The sequence below is a fragment of the Grus americana genome, chromosome 7 (genome assembly GCF_028858705.1).
Source record: "Grus americana isolate bGruAme1 chromosome 7, bGruAme1.mat, whole genome shotgun sequence".
Taxonomy (NCBI): Eukaryota; Metazoa; Chordata; class Aves; order Gruiformes; family Gruidae; genus Grus; species Grus americana.
Genome location: NC_072858.1, coordinates 36906030 through 36926286, shown reverse-complemented (window position 1 = coordinate 36926286; position 20257 = coordinate 36906030). Strand labels below are relative to the sequence as shown.

Here is a 20257-nt window from a genome sequence, read left to right as displayed (position 1 = left end):
GTGTGATAAGTAGAACCTCACAATCACCTTCGTCTTTCATGACAGGCTTGTATATAATATCACAGAGCCATACCTTACCATACAAAAAGCTCCTACAATGTCAACAAGATCCAGTTATTTGAAATATTCCCCTTCGCTCTGGGACAGCAAAACTACAAATTGTTGCCAGGCTTAAATTCTGCAGTAAATTCAGAGAAAAGATCCGTGGCTTGAACTGAAAGCGCACTCAGGGACGTTGTTTTCCCATATCTGTTTCAATACAGGAACCAGCAGATCCATCTTCCTTCTCCACTTAATCTTCACCTCCCTGGCTGCTGCAGGTAACAATTATGTTACAGAGGCCCAACAAACTTGTCTCACTGATGGGACTGGGTGCCCTTCTTAAAAAGTTCATTATTTTAAATAGTTCCAGCAGGCAGTTTCTAGCGCTGATGTTATCTGTCCAGCCCCCTTTACTGGTCAGCCTGCTCTTCTGTACTCTGACTGTACTGTTGGGGTGCACGCAGGGCAGAGGGAGAGCAGTAAGAGGCATTTACAGCCAGCCACCACCAAGTCTTTCTTCTGAAGGGATTCAAAACAATTTAGGAGGGATGCTCTGCGGGGCACACATCTCTGGGATCAGACTAGAGGTTGCAAAGGCTCTTGCTCCGAGGAACTGAAGAACACCTACACACCGAGTTCACTATTTCACATGCATAAGCTGTACCTCTCCCATGCCCAGCCGATGTGATCGTAAGGCCTTTAAAACCTTTAAATCCTGCAGCTTTCTAATGAGGAACATTTTAGACCAAACAGGGCTATCCCGAGCATCACATCTTCCCCTCCATCTTCCACCACACCTTAACCGCCAGCTAGAGCCTATTTCAGATGCGCAAGCGTCACGCACGTGCTGGCACTGTCTCCCCTGTGCAGTCCCTGACAGGCACCGACGTTTTCTGACAGCTCACGGCATCTCTCTCTTGTTGGGGTGCGGAAAGCAGAAGATGATTTCTTCCAGTTGCAAGCGAAACTCCCCGTGCCCTGAAGGACTCACACCGCGCATCCTGAGATGTTTCTCTGCTAGAAACAGCAACAGTTAAGGAAGCAGAGATGCTCTGAGCCCTCGTTAGGTACTGGAAGAAAAGGCATGCCAAGGCAGACTACGTTATTTCCTGTGATATATGAGGTAACAGGAACACCATGCTTCATAGTAAATACATGCAATTCTTCATATAAATGTAGACATGATTAAATACCACGCAGCAGTAAAACACCTCCAGGTCAGCAATAAATCCCTCCTCTGCAGTTACTCGTGCTCTAAGCAGCAACGGAGTCCCTGCAGTCAGTAAAGAAAAATATTTGAAGAATCTCACTTTTATGGCAAAGGAATGAACAAAAAGCACAGAACGGGGTTCAGAAGTTCAGAAACACTTTATTTTGCCTTCTGCTATTTTCTTAAGAAAACAAAACAAAACAAAGTCTGCTTGTTTTAAAACCCATTCAAAAGGCTTCTGAGAGAACCCCCAGAGGAGTAAGGAGCAGATGACATTACAACAGTGGTATGCAAATGGTCTTTTCCCCAGGAAATATAAGATTTTTGTGTTCATATTGCAGTAATTACAGCTTAACAATTAAGAGGACTATGATTTTTATTCACCAAGCCTAAAAGCTTTAAGTAAGACATCTCAGTCATTGCTTGGATAACATTGGAGACATTTCTTCGGACAGTTATAGCTTGTGATTCACTTGGAACAGTTTCCTAGGGGTAAGAAGTAGTCTGGAAATGAAAAATCCCACCAGGTCTCCCTTTGGAAAAGAACTGCTGTGTCTTATCGAGTACATCACCTATGGTCCACAGTAGGAACAGTTGCGCTGTTAGAAACACAAACTCACTCCCTATTTGTTATGAGCTGGATCCAATAAACAAAACGACCTATGCCAGCATCTCCAAAATTCACAGTCACCCTGAGACCAAGTTTAACTTCCACTTCTCATTCATCGTCTATCCGGCACTGAGCCTAACCCTCAGATGCTGAAGAGCTCCAAACCCAGGTCCCCAGGCACGGCTCACACCACCCCTACAGCACTGCCGACGGCAGGCATAAGATTTGCAAATCTTCAAGCAATTAAAATGCAATGTGTCCCCTGTGCCCAAAAACTTTCTCACCTTCTTCTGTCTCCTATTTGGGGTCATAGCTGCACATCAAGGTTGTCAGAGACTATTCAAGCTGTAACGTAAGATGGGTTATTGGAGAAGCACAACTTCAGTGTATGCAAAAGGGGCTCTCGTAGACAACTCCAACACAGGACGTGCAAACCAGCGGTGTATAAGCACCTAACACTGTGATTCTGCAAACGTTAACCCTACGCACACAGGGAGGTTACAGACTCTGATGTGCATCAGGCTTCTGCGGGGACACAGCGACTGTAACATATCCATCACCGTGTATCTGGCAAAGCCTAATATAATCACGTTGGCTTTGATGCAGTGGGCCGAGGTTTTCCTGCACTGCAGATCTCCCTGCATAAGACAGGGCACGAGATACACCCAGACAAACTACATGCGCCCTAAGATTTGGGCGTTGTCAGCTCTGTGCCTCTGCTGAACTACGTTAGGAAACAGGAGGCACGGGGACCTGGGTGAAATCCACCCTGTTTGAATCTGACCCCGAATGCCCGGGAATAAAAACACACACACAAAACGCAGGCACCACTGGGATTAGGTTGCAGCTCTCCCTACACAATAGCTCTTCCCAAAGCACTAAGCCACCAGCCAACAGCACCTCTTCCAGAAAGAACCACTAAACACCAGTTAACGCACATCAAAAAAGTTTAATATTTTCACAAGTATCACGTAACACTAGTACTGGAGCTACTAGTGTGCAAAGTAAAAAGACTCTCTACCTTTGCAAAACCAGTTAGGCATGCAATTTTTCAGGTAGACACACACTTAAAGCTGCAATGACTGTGACTCACATGTTACTTTACAACATTCACTCACAGTGCACCATAATGCATATTGAAATGTTATCGATAGGTAGGGCAATCCAAATCTTAGGGGAGTGGAACGAGGACAAAGAGGAGTAGCCTGCAAATTTCCATCTACTTTCTGCAGGAAAAGGCAGCAGGGAAAACCATGCAGACATCTCAAATTAATTTTTGGTAGAAGAGCAGGAATTAAGGACTACAGTGTGGTCTCCCTCTTTGCAGAAAGTGGCGTGACTTGCAAATGTTATTCAACGTTTGCCTTCCTAACTGCTTCTCAATTTAAGTAATGCAACTGGTATGCAAATATAATAATGGCATTGACTCAACAGAGGACAGGATACATCAAGTGTATGTGATCTTTGTCCTTGGAATAAGATGGGTCCGATTTTTGGCTTTGTGGTTTGCTTAGTTTATGCACCCGGGTCCTCAAAGGCAAGATCAAAATCAAACCCTCATATTCCTTTCTGATCACTAACTCTAGCTCAGTGTTTGTGTTTTGAGTGGCTACTTAACAGTATTAAAAATTAAAGCTTTGTGTGGAAGCAAATACCCATTTAAGGCGAGAGACGGTAGAAGGGCAGCCGCAGTGCCCTGATCTAGACTAACAAGAAGAGATAGAAAATAGTTTTTATAAGAACTCTTGAACAGAAGAATACAGCACAGCCCACGTAGGGACCACGAATCTACCGATTTCCCGGGTCTGGAGATTTGGATTACCCCAATCACCAACCACTTTGTTTTACTCTTTAGGGATTTCTTGCTGAAACGTGACAGATTTTGCCCAGTAACACAACACTATTCACAGAAGCAATGGGAAATACCAGTGGAACCAGATCTGTGGGACGAGGGCGTTTACTTTTACCATGACAAAACAGGCATCAAGGAAGCAAGTAAGTCGCATTGTCAAGTCCCACTATAGAGTTACGTGCGTGCACAGTGCTGACACACCATAACGTTTTCACAATCGCTTTATACGAAACAACAGCAGGTAGATATGCAGGAGGGAACTGTTGCTTCCCCTTCACTAAAAGCATCAACACCCAGGTCTGGTGGTCAGCGTGCTGGCGGTGCGCTTAACAGGGATGCTGCAAAGAACACATTTGGTACGATGCAACAGTAGCTCTCAACGCACATCACTTGGGGGCAATTTTGTCTCAGACAACAACCGATTTTTGACAGCTGCAGAAATTATAGACTGATTTTTCCATGACCTACAGATGGGGAAGGTACCAACAAGGTGAATAAGAAACATGCAGATTGGGGTCCAGAAACAGGAGATATTATTAACAGCACACATTCTATCTTGTATCCTATTTTTTTATGTCATTAGTTGTATTTTTTTTTTCTCCCCGATAAAGCAGTGAGTTCTGGGTTTTTACCAGTTCTGACTACGCAGTCGCTGCTTTATGAGAAAGTGCTCACAAGACAGAACCGGGGCCAGGATTGTGGAGTTCAGTTCTGCTCGGCATCACGAAGCCTGCATCCCACCGCTGTGATAAGCGCTGCCCCTTTCCCACTGCCGTCCTCCGACAGCAGGAAGGTCACGTCGCAGTTGGGTGCCAGGTCTTTGACCGTTTGGTGCATGATCCTCGAAAAACTGTGAAAGGAAACAACGGCAGTGGGTGAGGGAGGTCCCACAGCACTTACAGAGCATAGCACCGCCACAGGCCTCTGTAGCGCTCCCCCTTTCCCTGGGGAAAGAACTAAAATGCTGGAAACTAGGGTGGGTTTGAAGATGGGGAGCAATGGGATTTGAAGGGAAAAAGCACTTGCAATCCCACCCCTGACTCTCTGTCTGTGTGGGTTAACCCAGACTGCTAGTACCACAGCAAAGGGGAGAGAAGAGACCACGTAAAGTCACCTCCTTCCCACCCATCGCTCTCCGTGCACACCAGAGATGGGCACTAGTCCTCTCCTTCTCCTGCTGCCAACTCTTTTAGACTCCTGCCCTTGCCTGCCACTGCTTCACTGCAACCCATCTCCTCTGCACACTGAACAGAAGCATCCTCCAAAGAGGCACCAGGCGTTTCAGCATTGCTCTGTCATTGCCTTTGCCAAGAGATCATGCCTTGCTGTGCAGCTTCCAACTTGTTCGGCAAGCTGCGTCCCCTTCAGTTTGTCACCGCCCCAAGAATCCTTCACAAGTCCTTGATCTTCTCGTTGCCCTTTAGAAAGCCCTGACCACCCCTGATTAAGACTTATTTTGCCTGGCTCCTATCCTAGCCAGTAAGAGATCAGTCTGGTGCGTCAAGAGAAAAGAAGTAAAAGCAACGCGCTACAGGTTGCTGGCAAACAAATGCTGAGAAGGGAATACTCACTGTGGATGTAGTTTGTACAGAGTCCCATCCACACCAACCGTTATCTCCAGGTGCTCTAATCCTCTGTTCTCCCTAATTTTATCTACAACCGCAGCCATTCCAGCGCCGCACAACTGAGCTGCTCGCCTCGACACCGCTCCGCACACTGTCTTGACAATGATACTGTCATCGCAGGTGCTGTTCAGCCCCAGCTGCTGGAGGATGGCTCGCACCTGCAGCAAGGCTAACCTGTCACTGCAGAAGCAGAGAAGCACGGCATTAAAATTAAAGGTTTCCCTCTGTCAAGCCACCGCCACGACCCCCACTGCGTCAATGGCTGCATCCACACACCCACACCAGGCAGCAGCCCGTACTGCCAGGGCAAAAGACCTCGGGGAATGCAAATTCATCCACCTCAACACCATGCTGCAGCACAGGGGAGAGGCACAGGCAGTAAGGGAGGCTCCAGGTCCAGCTCTGCATTGCCTCCCCTTCTCTTTTCTTACCAAAGGGCATTTCAGGAAAATTTTTTTAATGACCAACTTGGGGTTGGTTTTCCTCCATAAAGACTCAACAGGCTTTGAGATTACTTTAAAATACAGAGTCTGAGCAATAAAGATACAAAAATATCCAGTAAAGTGCTCATTCAGCTAGTGTGCATTCAGTTCAACAATTATAGCACACAGAAGGGGCACAGGAAAATGGCTTGATTTCCAAGCAAGCAAACAATAAGGGAATCCTTGACAGTCAATTCTCATCATTTAGCAGGGAGCACTGCTAGAAATTCAGATGTTGTAAAGAGCCCTTCTGCACACGTGCAGGCTCTTACTGAAACCAAAATTATCTCTGGAGATCCAAGCGATGCTCTGCAGCTGTCCCTCCCCTCCAGCAGTGTCACCGAATGAGCGTTACCACACCATTTCACCCTCAACAGCCTCCCGTGCAGTGCTCTTACCTCTCAATCTGAGAAAGAAACTTGGTTTCAAAGATATGTCTGGTCTTCAGTGTCTCTGAAATCTGGCCCCTGAACAGGAACCCTCGTTTGGTGAAGTCGATCAAAATATTGCGGACGATTTCCCCCAGGTACATCCCACTGATCATTTTCTCGTACCTGCAATGAAAGACAGGGGCACAGCTCAGAGGGACGCTGCTCGCATTTGCAAAGGCAGCATCGCAGCTGCATTATCAGCCAGGTATCCTGCCCGCACACACCAGGGATGTGAAATATGCAAAACAATTTACACAGAAGAGCCATTTGCTAGAAAAATTGTTAAGAAAAACCATGAACACTCTGTGTGATGCCTTGTGAACCCATCTACAAACACTTCACCTATTCCTCACTCACATGTTCCCCCAGCCAGGCTGTGTTAATGATGGCTGGTATTTCTCCCAGGTGGAAGAAATGAAAACCCGTCACCAGCGCGCAGAACAGTGCTCAGATGAAAGCCAAATTTGCAGTGCATCCCCCAGTGACAGCCCTGAGTGGATCCCACGGAAAACGCATCTCCACTGCACATCGTCTGGGAGCCCTCTTGAAGCACAGCTGAGACCTTCAACAGAAAAAGCTCAGTGGCTCCATACAGCAAAATTACAAGAAAACCACAAGGTACAGTCACTGTGAGTGCAGCGTTTTTAAGGGAGTCCTGTGCTGCAAAACACCCTGTGAAAGTTAAAAAGATGTGAAAAGCTACATCCAGCCCCTTCCCAGGATCACTGACCTGTAAACTAGCAAGCTGGGGGACCAAGGTTTGTTTTCACTTAATTCCAGCACCTGGTTTCCAGTAGGGAACCAGTTGCCCAAAACCCACAGGGAGAAACCAAGCTGTCTTGAACTCCTCTTGTCCCCCACTTTGCACACAGGACCCGCGTTTCCCACTTGCAGGCCTCACCCCAGGCTAGAGAGGGGGAATATATTCCACCTGCAGATGTCTTCCCAGTCTGGACAAGGAGCAGTCCACGAGCGGTGTTTGGCACCAGCACAGGACAGCCCTGTGCTGAGGAGTCTGCTTCGCTCTCCTTCCCCTCCAGCATCATTCTGGTTTTAACGGAGCATTTTGTGGTCTGTGAGTGTGCTGTTACCGATGAGAACCGAACACTTTTCCATGTATTGAAAAGGGCATTCTGTGATGCATCCTTTATTTCACCTCCTGAAGCTCTAAGCAGGGTTTCTGCCCTGGATTGAGCGGAGCCCAGCATGCCATTCCCCTGGAAGCAGGCCATGCAGTCCATTTAATACTATGAGCTCTCTCAGGCTTGTACCCAGCAAGCGTCCTCCCTCTTGAGTGCCTAACTCTCTCTGGAATAAATTATTCCCCCCCTTGGCAGTCTCCACTACTGCTTTTGCCTGCTTACTCCATGCCAACTCCGCCACTGCATCAGGCTCGCTCAGCATCCACCTCTCTGGGTCTGTTTGAGCCCTAACTTCTAAAGAGCTTCCCAAGGGACCTGCCAACTTGTCTGCATCCTCCCCGGTTTTCAGGCAGATTTACTCTAGTCACAAAATCTTTTTAATAGTTCCTGGCATCAAAGCATTGCTGCAGAGAAATGATGAAAAACTGCAGTCTGGGCATGCAGCAGTCTCAGGCCAGTTTCCTCAGTGCTGGGTACACCTCCTTGTCAGCCTTTTCTTAAAGGGGGCAGGGAAGCACTTGCCCAAACAAGAGCTGGACACCCAAAATGAGATGCAACCTCCAGGGCCGAGGAAGGCAGGTCCTCTAACATGACATACTTCATCCAGAAAATTGCCTGAAATAAGAGCTGGCTGCAACTGCTAGAAAGCTTCTGACTGCTTTACAGTAAGGAGCTCCAAGCTTCAACCATGCTGGCTGGTCTAGGCTGAGGACTTCTAGAAGCAGAGCCCTCTACAAAGAGAGTTCAGCTAAAAGAGATTAAACTGAGACCAAGAGAAAAAGAATGACAAGCAATCTTAACCCCCTCAGTACAAAATGGGATGAGAAAAAGGCTCTCTTAGTGATTTCAAGACTCTTGAAGTTCTCACCAAAAACCCTGCTGCAATCCCATGGCAGCAAATAAGCTGCAAAAAGCAGCAATCAGGAAAAGCACAGAAGAGAGATCCCACAGGATAGCAGGGCCGCAGTCATTTTTGACTCAACCTCTCCCTTCTCCGAGTGGGAGAAATCCAACTCTCTCTTAAAAGCATTTAAGACAGCCTGGCTTATACTTAGCACACCATTTATCCTGCAGTACCTTTGCTTCCCAGCGTTTAGTGAATAGTCATCAACTGCTTTGTCATATATTGTCCTGATATCATCCAGGCATCCATTATCTCCAAACGCTCCCCACTCCGTGTTCACGCACATCCGGCCTTGCTCACCATCCACCATCTCTATATTTCTCATCTCTTCCATGTAACAAGCATTGCTGCCAGTTCCTGAAAGAAGAAAATACTGAAATTACTCTTTGTTTGGAAAACAACACTAGAAAAAGCACGACAGCCCTGACAAAACCTTCTGGGGAATCTTCGATGTGCTTTTTCTGAATGATGAAGTCAATTGTTATTTGAAACACTGCAAAAAAAACCCCACTCTTCAATAATTCTAAATTGAGGGAGAACATTACTGCTGTGCTGCAGTGCTCAGGGTGGCTAGAGAAGAAGAGGCTCACCCACGCCAGCTGGGCTGAGGGTCCCGTGCTCCAGGGAGGAGCAGCAGTGCAGCAGCTTCGGCACACCAACCCTCACGTGCTTCTGAACCCAAAACCGCAGCAAGCAACCATCTGGATTTTGAAGTTAGGAACCACCTTCCACAAAGCCCGCAGGCTCACAAAGTTCAGGGGAAAATTTACCAAAGTGAAAACCTCAGCAAGTTCTGAGGCAGCAGGCAAAGAAAACCCCAGGGGTTTTAACCAGCTAATTGCAGGGTAATTTTTAGTTCCTGCTTGGGTTTTTTTCTGATTCAAATTGCTTAAATAGTTTCTCTGGCAGGAAGGTTACTTCCATGTTGAAATGATGCCATATCTGATTCTGCTTAAAGGGGATCCCAATGAGTGTGGCAATTGCAAGTGCTCCATGTACACAGAGGTCTTAGGGAGCAAAGCTTTATTAGCAAAGAGAGGCAGCTTTTGCTGTTACCTGGGCACAAGTTTTCTCAAAGTTACCTACCGAACTCTCATTTAACCCTGCATCACAGATTCTGCACCAGTTATATCAGCAAGTCTGTTTTCCTTTGAGATTTTTTTTAAATGTACTGTATCAATAAAGTCTGAGCAAAAAGAGATCCTCCCACAGCACTACCCTGCTGCAGGAGAGCTGAGCCACAACGCAGGGTTTGGGGGGGGGAAGTCTGGGCTTGCAGACTGAGACCCAGGTTTGCAGGGCCAAACCAGACCAAGCACAGTTGTGGACCATCAGCACTGGCCAACCGTCCAATGCCAAGTCTCGTTGTCCAGAACAAGCTAAGTAAGGGATGCCTGAACCCATGGATACCTATTAAACACAGGCTGTTAGACTGACAGGCTTTTAGATGATCTCCTGTTGCCAGCAGAGACCTGGTCTCATCAGAGGCAGCCTCCAAAGTATTCAGCAGTGGAGACTCAAAACATCAGCTCTCCTGGGCAGGACAGGTGGCACTGGGCAGAGACAGGGCACCAGCGTGACGTGAACTCACCCTTGCAAGAATATTTTTCCCTGCCAAGCAACAGCGGGAAAGTTCACCCACCTGCCTGCACTGGGGAGGGCAGGGCGACTGCTGGCTCACGCAGGCTCCTCAACAAGTGCTGTCAGTCCAGCCAAGGCAATTCAGGCATGGCAGAGGGAGTTGTCAGAGCCCCAGGGCTTTTGATCTCATTATCCTAGATGTACCCAGGCCACCTCTGACCCCCTGCTCTGCCCACAGACACGCTGGCTGGTGAGCATATTGGCAGGGCTACAGCAAACAGTCCTCAGACGATGCTCTCAGCACCCCAAGGACAGGCTGTCCTTCCTGCAGGGAACTCTGTCCCTGAAAACACACCACCGACAGAGCTGCGCAGGCACGGCTTCCTACCCACACTGCACTGTGCTGACTCATCCTGGACATTTTCCAACTGTCTGGAGGAGAAATCGGTGGCGGTTTATTTTCCTATAAGCCACCTTGCAACTGAAAGCGTTCTTAAAGCTTGAAGGTGCCTCGTCCCCTTCTCTCCCACTAAAAACTCACTTCTCCGGAAAAGCTTTGGGAATTCACACCACCTTGTGCCACAGGCACCCCAGGAGTGGCATTTGCAAAGGCAGTGGCAGTCGCTTGTGGAATTATTTCAGCTGTCTCACTGCTGGGAAGGGAGCTGTCAGTCGCTGCACTCTGTCTATCAGAGCTTTCCATCACATGCCATTCGGGAATCATGGCTGTGCTTTACAAGTTTATTCTGAGACACCACATGCTTGAGGGAAGCTGTGGACTACCTGAACGCCCTGGCAGGGAAACTCTTATGGGATAAACTAACAGATACTCCAGGAGCTGGTGAGGCTACCTGAGCCCACATTTGCTTGCTGCCCAAGCAGCACATTGCCTTCCCGGTTAAAACAGGCAGGATTTGTTCAGCATTTACAGCCTGTGCTTATCTCAACTGATCGTGCAAAGAACTAAGCTGGCTGTTGAATTTTGCTCTTAATTCCTTCACCCAGCTTGCTGTTGAAGGGATAGCTGTTAATCTCAAAATCTTTCACTCCTGGACACCCTAGCTGTATTTCCAGTTAGCCACGGGGATGTTCCCACGAGAATACAGACAGATGTGTTGATGTGCTGCTTAATAAAAAAAATACCAAATAAAAAAGCAGCTCTCACTTACCCACAATGAGTCCGATTTCACAGTTTGGGTCTTCATAAGCACAAGTCATCATTGTGCCCACCGTATCATTCACCACGGCCACCACATCCAAGTCAAACTCCTTTAGAAGAGAGAAATAAAACAGTAAGAACTCTGGGTTTGGGGCAACTCCTCACACCAAAGGGGACAAGAAAGGAGTACACCATTGGGAACTCTGTCAAAGCACACTGGAAACAAACAACTGAACATACCAGCCTGATTTTACACATGTAGAAATAGGAACTTAATCTACCAGCTAAGGCTCCTCACATGCTCTACTTACAATACACTATGTCTTCAGAAGAAAGTATATTCATGGCTGTTCTCTTTGACTTAGATATATTTAAGTAGAGATCTCGTATACAGGCACATGGTAGAGGGCTATCGCCATTCTATATTACAGCAGTGCAGTAGCAAATCCAGTAGCAAAGGTTTTTAAGATCCTCTTTTCACTTGCTGATAAAACTCTGCTTAAATTAACGCTCTCCTCAGGCTATATTTCATCCCTTCCCAGAAAGATTCAGCTAAGCTGCTTGAGGTTTTTTCAAGAACAAGTGTTGGGAGGGGGGAAAACTCTCATTTAGGGTGCACTGAGGTGGATTCCTGCAGTCACTACATTGAAAACTCCTGCTTTCTCTATGCTCTGATGCAGTGAAAATTGCTACAGGGTTTGAAAGAAGCCTTGAAAGTTCTGCCAAATTTAGCAAGTTAGACATCTCTGGGGGGAAAAAACCGAACGAGCAACAAAACAAAATCCCCAGTGTGGCTCATTTTGAGTAGCAATTTTGGTTTGGTGTCTCAACTCTCCCATTTCCACAGCACACCCCCTAGATCATCCTACGTGGTGGTCAGGCTCGAATCAGGTCAGGCCAGCATCAGAGTCAGCACAGCCACACGGTGTCGAGGGCTGCTGTATCTGGACCTGCTGCAAAGCAAATGCCTTCTGTGCAGGACAGGAGGCACAGCACGGTTCCTCAAGGCACACAAACCCTGCGAGAGGGAACCAGCTTGACACATGAGGTCTGTCAAGTCTGGAGGGGAGGGAGAAGTAGGAGGAGAAAATGAAAACAAAACCAAAAGAAAAATCACCTCTCTTCTTTTAATTCCTTCTCTAAGCAAATACACCACATCTTCTCCCTCGCAGTCTGTAGCTTTGAAGCCTTTTGTCCAATTGAGAAGGATACCCTAAAAAGAAATAAAATAGGTTATCAGGTATCCCTGGTACACTACAGATTGGCCCCAAAATCCTACAGTCCTCTAAGGGATGATCGCGGATTTCTGTTTGATAACTTCCCTGCATTTGCTCACCTCCCCAGCCCATAAAAGCACAAAATCACACCACTTCACACAGGTGACCACCAGTTTATCGCACACCACGGCTCTGACCCCACAGTCCCAGCAAATGGCCGTGAATAATTACGGCCAGTGAGTACATGGACTCTTGGAAGCCCTCTGCTCAAGGAGGAGGTTCTCCAGTATTCACCAACACAGGTGTTACATTTTGCTGAACAACTTGTCTTCTCTCCCAGTCACACTCCAAAGTCTCCCTGGCTTGACCAAGCCTCCTATCATCAGCAAGATGACAGCATTTTAGAGCTGGACATTTGAATGCTGCTCCTAGCATCACTGCCTATTTCCCCCTTCCTTATATATGAATATTCATCTTATTATTGCTAAAACTCAAATGTAATTCTGTACATTTGACATTTCAAATGCTTTAGTGTGATGTTATAGAGAAGAGTCTCTGTGAAAAGGAGTATCTCTTTATATATGTGGAATTTGCATCTAGAACTACTAAATCATGCTTGGTCTCCAGATTTCCAGAGCAATGCAACAAACTCAAAAAAAAAAAAAAAAAGCATGACAGAAAATATGTCTGTCTTCAAAAAAAGTGCTAAGTAGACAGGAAACTATTAACAGCTACACAGGGTGGAAGTATGTGGCAGTGAAGAAGTTAAACGTGAAAATGAAGAGAAAAAGGGTACACCTGACAGGGACACGCTGCAGGCTACACTGTCACCCGCAGGGTGACACAGCCGAGCAGGCCCTGGTCCATCCACCGTACCTGGGGAGACCAGATCAGCCAGGGAACAGGAGCTGGCAGCAGGGATGGACTTCTGCTTAGCGCTCTCAAAACCTGGGAAGTATCACAGTCCAGCAGGTTTATGTGATTAAAAAAAATATGGTACCTTAAAAAACGGGTATCACCACCATGGAAAATTTAAATGCTCTTATCTGTCACAGTCATGGGCTGAGCAGCATTTGCATTACTACCTTTAAAGGAACTATTTATAGGAGCAGCTGTACTGGTCAGGGTCAGAGCATGAACCCTTCCCTTCAACAACCTCCCTGTAAGTGTCACATAGGTGATATGAAGACAGAGAAATCAGGCCTAGCATAAGCACAAAGGCAGATTCAAAAGACACTAAGGAACTTACAGCATCCAGACTGGTCTGCTTGCAAGGGAAGGAAAACGTGAAGCCAAGAGGAAGACGTGCGCCTTTTATGCCCATATAATCCAGGAAGTCAGAAATGCAGGTAACAATGTGATCAAACAGCTTTAAAGAGAAAAGTCATGCATTTGAAGTTGTACATATTACACGCTCTTATGAAGGAATTGAAAAAGCAGCGGAGCTGCAAAAGAGAAACGCAAATAACTCACCTCTTCTCCTGTTCCCTGCATCACCTCTATAGGAATGGCATAGATCTTGTTGTGCATCTCAACTGTTCTCCTCTTACCGCTGCGGATTTTCACCAGCAAAACTCTAAAGTTTGTCCCTCCAAGGTCAAGTGCCAGAAAGTCTCCATTCTCTGTAAAAGAATATGCATGTGTGTTTAAAGAACCATAAGCAAAATCTTAAAAAGATATAAAATCTCTTAGAAACATTCAGTTGGGAAGATCTTCATCAAAGGAGGATTTTAGATGCTGCTCTGATTATTTTAGCCCCTTTTTTGTAGTTTTTGGGTTTGTTTTGTTTTAAACCAACAAGGGAAAGAGGACCTACACAACTGTTCCTGAGAGAAAGCAGAAATTTGGCCAGCCACCCTGAAATGCAAAGAACTGCCCAGGTTGTGTGGACAGAGTGCAGATGGGTTTGGGTTATGAACGCTGTTGTGATTTTCTCCCCCCAGGCCCTGGCTTGCTTGCACCTGGGGGCAATGATGTGGGGTCAGTCTGCCAGCAACAAGCACAAGGGCAGCACAGGCTGCCCTGCCTGGGGCTGGGATCTCCTCCTTTGCACAGCTCAGGACGCTCCTCTTTCATTGCACCAGATCTGCTCACCCTCTGCCAAACCCAATCCCCAACGCTGGGAGCCCATTTTGGGTGCCGTGCAGCCAAGCCGGTGCCCTCACACCAGCGAGGGCATGCCTCTACCTGTCCCATCTGGTGTGCTGCGGACGAAGGTAGGAAGCATTTTCACTTTGGCAGTCTCATGAGTCTTCTTCTTCAGCCCTGCTTCCATCTCTGCCCTCATCCTCTTCTTCACCTGCAGCAGCTGCTCATGGGTGAGCTTGAACTCGGCCAGCGTCTCATCAATGAGTCGGTGCTGTTCTGACAGCCGGTACGCCACCGCCGTCACCATCGCTGCTCCCTTCCCACTGCCACTCTCCGACAGCAGGAACCGCACTTCCGAGTCAGGCACCAAGCGACGGGTGGTTTTGTGCAAGCGCCGGGCGTACCTGCGGGGAGGAGAGGCTGCAAGCCCGCTGTCTGAGGTCCTTCCCTCCGTGGCCCCCAAAATCTATGCTGCTGACATAGACTGACCATCAGGGGTCCAAGGAGCCTCACCGTGCCCGAGCTAGCTACAGCCTCCCAAGTAGGAAAACTGCCAGGGGAAATGTAGTTCTTCCCTACAGCCTCCTTCCTCTTGAATACCTGAGAAAAGCTAGCAAAAAGCAGAATGGAGCATCAGTCTCATGCCCTGAACGCAACCCTAGGTGGGAGAAACCTCCAGACTCCAATGCTGCTCCGATCTCCTCTCCTGGGTTCAGCAGCTGTCCTCAACTCACTGATTTACATCATGTGGGGAAACAGTTCAGAAACAAAAATTGCCCCTGTATGTTATCTTAACACATCCTGAACTTGCCCATCTGAAAAAACTATTCCAAGAATGCTATTCTGAAATTTTTTTGTTTGCTAAAATCTTATGTTTTTCTTTAACTAAGGAAAATCTTTTTTTCAGCAAAATAATGGGAAACTGAGAAAGGAAACGTTAAACATTTTTATCCTTTCCAAAGTTTCACCATAAACAACACCCAGCCCTTCCAGACAGCTCCAATGCCAAGGTATGTCCTGTGCACTTGTCTTCTGCTCCTCTTCAGTACCCAGAACTAAATCCTACAGCTGGGACTGGAAACTGAGATTTGTTATCACCTGTTACTATTTACTAAATAAAAGCCTTTTATCATGTGTGCATCAACCATAGCTAAACACTGCCTATTTCTTCCATTTCTTTTTTTCTGAACTTGGAAACTCTTTCGCAGGTGCTGTTCTCCCAGTGCACACAGGGCAGCAGCCACTAATGAACATCCGCAGCGTTGGGTCTTGGGCACTTAGATTATTTTTACACTAAGACTCACACCAAACCCTATTAACAGGACTGGGTATACCCACAGCAAAAGAGCTCAACTTCCTCTCCAATTTTTACATAAATCTAAGCAGTTGCTTGATTTAAAATGTAACTTTCAAGATGGGGAAAACCAAGACTAAGCCAGTTTTTAAAAGACCACAGAAATGTAAGCCCCTTTTTCCCCCCTTGTTTTCCAGGTATATCTTCAGCAGAAAAGACTGAAAAAAATTAGAGTTCAGCAGTCATTTTCAAAACAACAGAGTTTAAACTGAAAATGGAGATCAAAGTGCATTAACACAGGTCTCCTCAAAGCCCAATCCATGGGCACACAGTAATATTTTGTACAAAGAAACTCTCCTTCCAAGAGAGAGTCTATCGAGATCCCTTAAGGTACGTACTCAGACCACCATAGCTTTCACTGATATTGCAGTATCCAATTTTGGTTCTTTTCTTTGTGGTTTTGTTGGTTTTTTAAAATCTCACCCTACTTCTTCAGTTAAAGACATCTCTCCTTTCCAGTAAGCTCCTCATCTCAGACCAAACCCCACGCACATGTTTTGGGTGCCTTTGTCTCCCACCCAAACTGCATGCTTGGCTGTCATCTTGGGGTTACAATGCTTGACCTTTCGCAAAGCAGAGGCCACAGCAGGTGAAGAGTGTTAACGGCAAGAGCGGAGGGACTCACTGCGGATGCATCTTGTAGAGGGAGCCATCGACCCCCACGGTGGTCCGGAGGCGGCCGACCCCCTTGTTATCCCGCAGCTGGTTGAGGATGGCACCCAGGGTGGACGCTACCAGGTTGGCTGAGCGGAAGGACACGATGGTGCAGACGTGCTGGACGGCGATGCAGTCCTCATGGGATGGCTCCACCCCCAGGCGGGTTAAAATTTCTTTGGCTTTGTTCAAACCTTCTTTGCTCCTACAAAGAGAGAGTAGTAAAGGGTACCCCTTAGTGGGGGAGCTACAAAATGCAGGACAGAGGCGCATCCAACCATGGGTGTCCCTGCCTGGGGTTTGAGAAAGGGGCTAGAAAGAAAATTTCTTAGATATCTGGACTGGGAAGCTCCATGAGGCTTAAAATAAAATGCTCTAAATATGCATTCATTCATGGATAGAATCAACTTTCAATTAAAACCTGGTGCAAACATGCCACCTATAAAACATGCAATTCCAGGTACTATAGCAGCCACCCTATGGGCAGGATTACTCCCACACGGTCCCCAAGAGCCTGCCCTCCTCCAAGTTCATTTCCCACAAGGCAACAAGTACGTCATGTCACTGGAAACCTGTCGAACAATAACCTCTCCAACACAGACCGCATTTTCGTTGTGCCAGATGGTCAGATCAAGTCTCGTACAGAGTGAGCTTCCTATACTTTGAAAGCAAAAGCACGAAGCACGGGACCGGGACCAGCCCCGTTCTGCGGAGCCAAGGCGTCCCCCGGGAGCACAGCACGTAGCTCAGGCTGCTGTTGGTCCAACTGGATCCAAAGCAGAGCAGCAACCCCTTGACAGCTCCTTCAGTGCACCCCCAAGAAAGTTAGTGACTTCCAAGCACTTTTACAGACCTGAAGGAATTGAATGCTTTTTCATCACGCTGATGCTTTAGACTTCAAACAGCTTCTCCTCACTGGAGCTGGAAGCACCAGCCCCACAATTCAACACAGGCCTGAGCATACACCTAATCCCATGCTCACTTGCTTGTATGTCTCAATAAATTAAGCCCAGTGTAAAAAAACAAAACCCTGAGCGAAGGTTGCCTAAGTGATTTCACCCTAACGGGTCTCTTTTCAAACTTTTACAACCTCACTGAATTTCTGCCTCTTGCACTGCATTTTCCCACATTACACCCAGCCTGAGAGCAAAGTTTCTGGCTAAACTTACCCACGTCCACCTTGGTCATTTCCCAGACAAAAAAACAAGGAGTATATCTTGCCACTACTAACTGCACTCCATACATCTTTTTAAGGATCCTTGCATCTTGGTAGCATCAGCTAGAAATTTGAAGCTGCACAGGGACGTACCCCCTACTTATAACCAAAGTGCCCTTTAGAGAGTGAGGTGGAATTCCAGGGCAAATTTTGCTCTTAGTAACGGAATTTCTCAATAACTGCATTTTTCTCATTGTTCGTTCAACATTACACTGGCTCCACATGGACCTCTGTGGTTAAGAGGAATGGACACACACATTTAATGGAAAACCGTTCAGGTAAGACGGGGTAGGAGTAAAATGGGGCAGGCGGCAACAGGCATTGTAGAAGTTACTGGCTGTTCCCTCAGCGTTGCACTTCAATCAACAGTACCTCTATACATGTGCACCGAAATCAGAAGCATTTCAAAAAGAAAAGCCAGCCCAATGACTGCAGTACAAACTATCCTAGTGATGTGAATTTTAAAACCACGGGGGGGGAAGAGCCAGTAAGTACTGACCAAAGGGGTGATGACACCGTAAGAAACCAACTGGTGCATAGCTCAGAGGTCGCCATGTAGCACCCAGCACTGCCTACGAGACTGAATGCTCTGCCTTGTCACGCTTGTTTTCTTTCTGCCCAGCGATCCCGTGGATACAGCAAGGAGCAACACAAGTATTTGGAAGGAGGCACAAAGCCAGTGCACTGCCGTGTTTAGCTGCAGGGTAGCAACTTCTGAGTTTTTGCGAGAAGGCTGAGAGGTAGCACAGCACATACCCTGTAGCTGCACAGATTGGCTGGCTTTCACAGTTCCTCACAACACAAAAAAAGGAAGAAATCTCAGGGAAAAGGGCACAGGTTGTCTGCTGGGGGTCTCTACTCTGCACCTGTGCTGTAGGATGGCAGCCATCCCCCGTGCAGCACATCTCCCCACAAAGCAAAAAGAGATGCTGGAAAATTAACATTCAGCGTCACTGTGAACCCCAAAGGGGGAGACAGGAGAGGTACTCACTTTTCTATGGCAGAAACGTGCTTCGTCTCAAACTTCCCTTTGGTGAGAAGCTCAGGGGTGATTCTCCCCTCAAAGAGCAGCCCTTCCTTGGCCATCTTCACCAGGATGAGCCTCACCAGCTCCCCCATGTACAGCCCGCTGACCATCTTCTCAAACCTGCAGAAGAGGACAGCAGCAGTCACCCACCGGTCCACGGGCAACACCGGGAGGCAGGGCCCAGCTGTGCCACCATACCGCCCGGCCCAGCCTGCAGTTTTCCTCACCACGGGCAAAGCTGAGCTTTCTTCAACTGCTGAACTCCTAACACAAGTGGAAAAGGGAGCACAGCATGGAAAGCAAAAGAAGCAAAGCTCACAAATAACTGCCTCACTCACAGCTGCTTCCCAGGATTAAGGGATCCACGGTCGATCTCTCGATCAAACTCGGTTCTGATATCTTCTAGCGAGCCATCATCTCCAAAGGCACCCCACTCCGTGTTAATGCACATCCTGCCCTCATCCCCTTCCACCAGGTCGATGTGCCGCATCTCCTCCATGTAACAGGCGTTGGTGCCAGTGCCTTTAGGGAAAGGACATCAGAAGGTGCTAACCAAACAGGCGAGGCAAAGGGAGAAAAGCCATGTGCATGCTGCAGCAGCAATGTGCGTTACCAATGATCAAGCCAACTTCGCAACGCTGGTCATCAAAACCACAGGTCATCATAGTCCCGACGGTGTCATTCACAACAGCCATGATATCTGCATCGTAGTCCTGATGGAGGAACAAAACATTACTGGGACCATATGGCTTCTCTGGAAAACGTTGCTTGTGTTTATCACTGGTTTGCTTATATCAACTAATTTCACACGGAACAGGAGATGAACAATTTGTCTGAATACCACAGCTCATCTTTTTAAATGTCACCTGTTCAGTCTGCCAGTTCCCTATCCCACGTACCCAAGAAGACAATGAGAACAGACTAATGCACCAGGCAAACAATAAAACAGCAGTAGCACAATTCTAGAGAGCAAAGACTTGCTCTCACATAAGCACCCTTAGGCAAGAAAGGAAAGAGCTATACACAAGGGAGGGAGGAAGGAACTCTGCAGTTAATCATCATGGAGTAATTTGATACAGTTGCTCGGGGAGTCAATCTAGAAAATATTCCCAAGTTACATATTTCTCATAGAATTCACTTAAAATATCCAGGAGTTTTATTTCAAGCGAAGATTTTAATACAAAAATATAAGCAAATAATGCAATTAAATAAGCTATTGAAATGACATGCACTCATTCCCTCCCAGCTTCTTCAGGGTGTTATTCTACCTGATACCAAACCTGATGATAGTAACTAACTACAGTAATGTTGTTCGGTAACAGTAAAACTCAGGTTTGCTTAAGAGTCCACAACTGCCCAAATAGAGCAAGTATTGCCCAGTTCCCAATGAACTTGGATGCTGAGTAATCAACATATCACCTGGCTGCAAGCATTGCACAAACCCAAATTCATTCCATCTCACGCTCAGTGCCTTTTTATTTGTTTAAATCAGCAACCTGGTCACCTTCACCCTCCATAAAATCAGCAATGAGAAACTGCAGGGAGCAACACAGCCCACTGACCCTGAAATCCCTCTTCTCTTCTACTCTGCTCCTCTCCTGCTCCCAAGCAAGGCAGCTGCACAACTCAGCTGAGTCCAGACCATGAGACGCAGGTTCTCAGG

General features: G+C 47.1%; 1 protein-coding gene across 2 annotated transcripts in view; it reads right to left on the bottom strand.

The window, feature by feature from the left end:
* Positions 1 to 1391: 1391 nt before the first annotated feature.
* HK1 (hexokinase 1) overlaps positions 1392 to 20257 on the bottom strand; it is a 38915-nt gene continuing 20049 nt past the window's right edge. For both annotated transcript variants that reach the window (XM_054831404.1, XM_054831403.1), the window contains exons 6-18: positions 19208 to 19307; positions 18933 to 19116; positions 18559 to 18714; positions 16323 to 16556; positions 14443 to 14747; positions 13729 to 13877; positions 13505 to 13624; positions 12156 to 12251; positions 11049 to 11148; positions 8472 to 8655; positions 6220 to 6375; positions 5286 to 5519; positions 1392 to 4564 (exon numbers count right to left, since the gene is read on the bottom strand). In XM_054831404.1, the coding sequence (XP_054687379.1) occupies positions 4420 to 4564; positions 5286 to 5519; positions 6220 to 6375; positions 8472 to 8655; positions 11049 to 11148; positions 12156 to 12251; positions 13505 to 13624; positions 13729 to 13877; positions 14443 to 14747; positions 16323 to 16556; positions 18559 to 18714; positions 18933 to 19116; positions 19208 to 19307 (2163 nt within the window). In that variant the 3' untranslated portion in view covers positions 1392 to 4419. The remainder of the gene's footprint in view (positions 4565 to 5285; positions 5520 to 6219; positions 6376 to 8471; positions 8656 to 11048; positions 11149 to 12155; positions 12252 to 13504; positions 13625 to 13728; positions 13878 to 14442; positions 14748 to 16322; positions 16557 to 18558; positions 18715 to 18932; positions 19117 to 19207; positions 19308 to 20257) is intronic.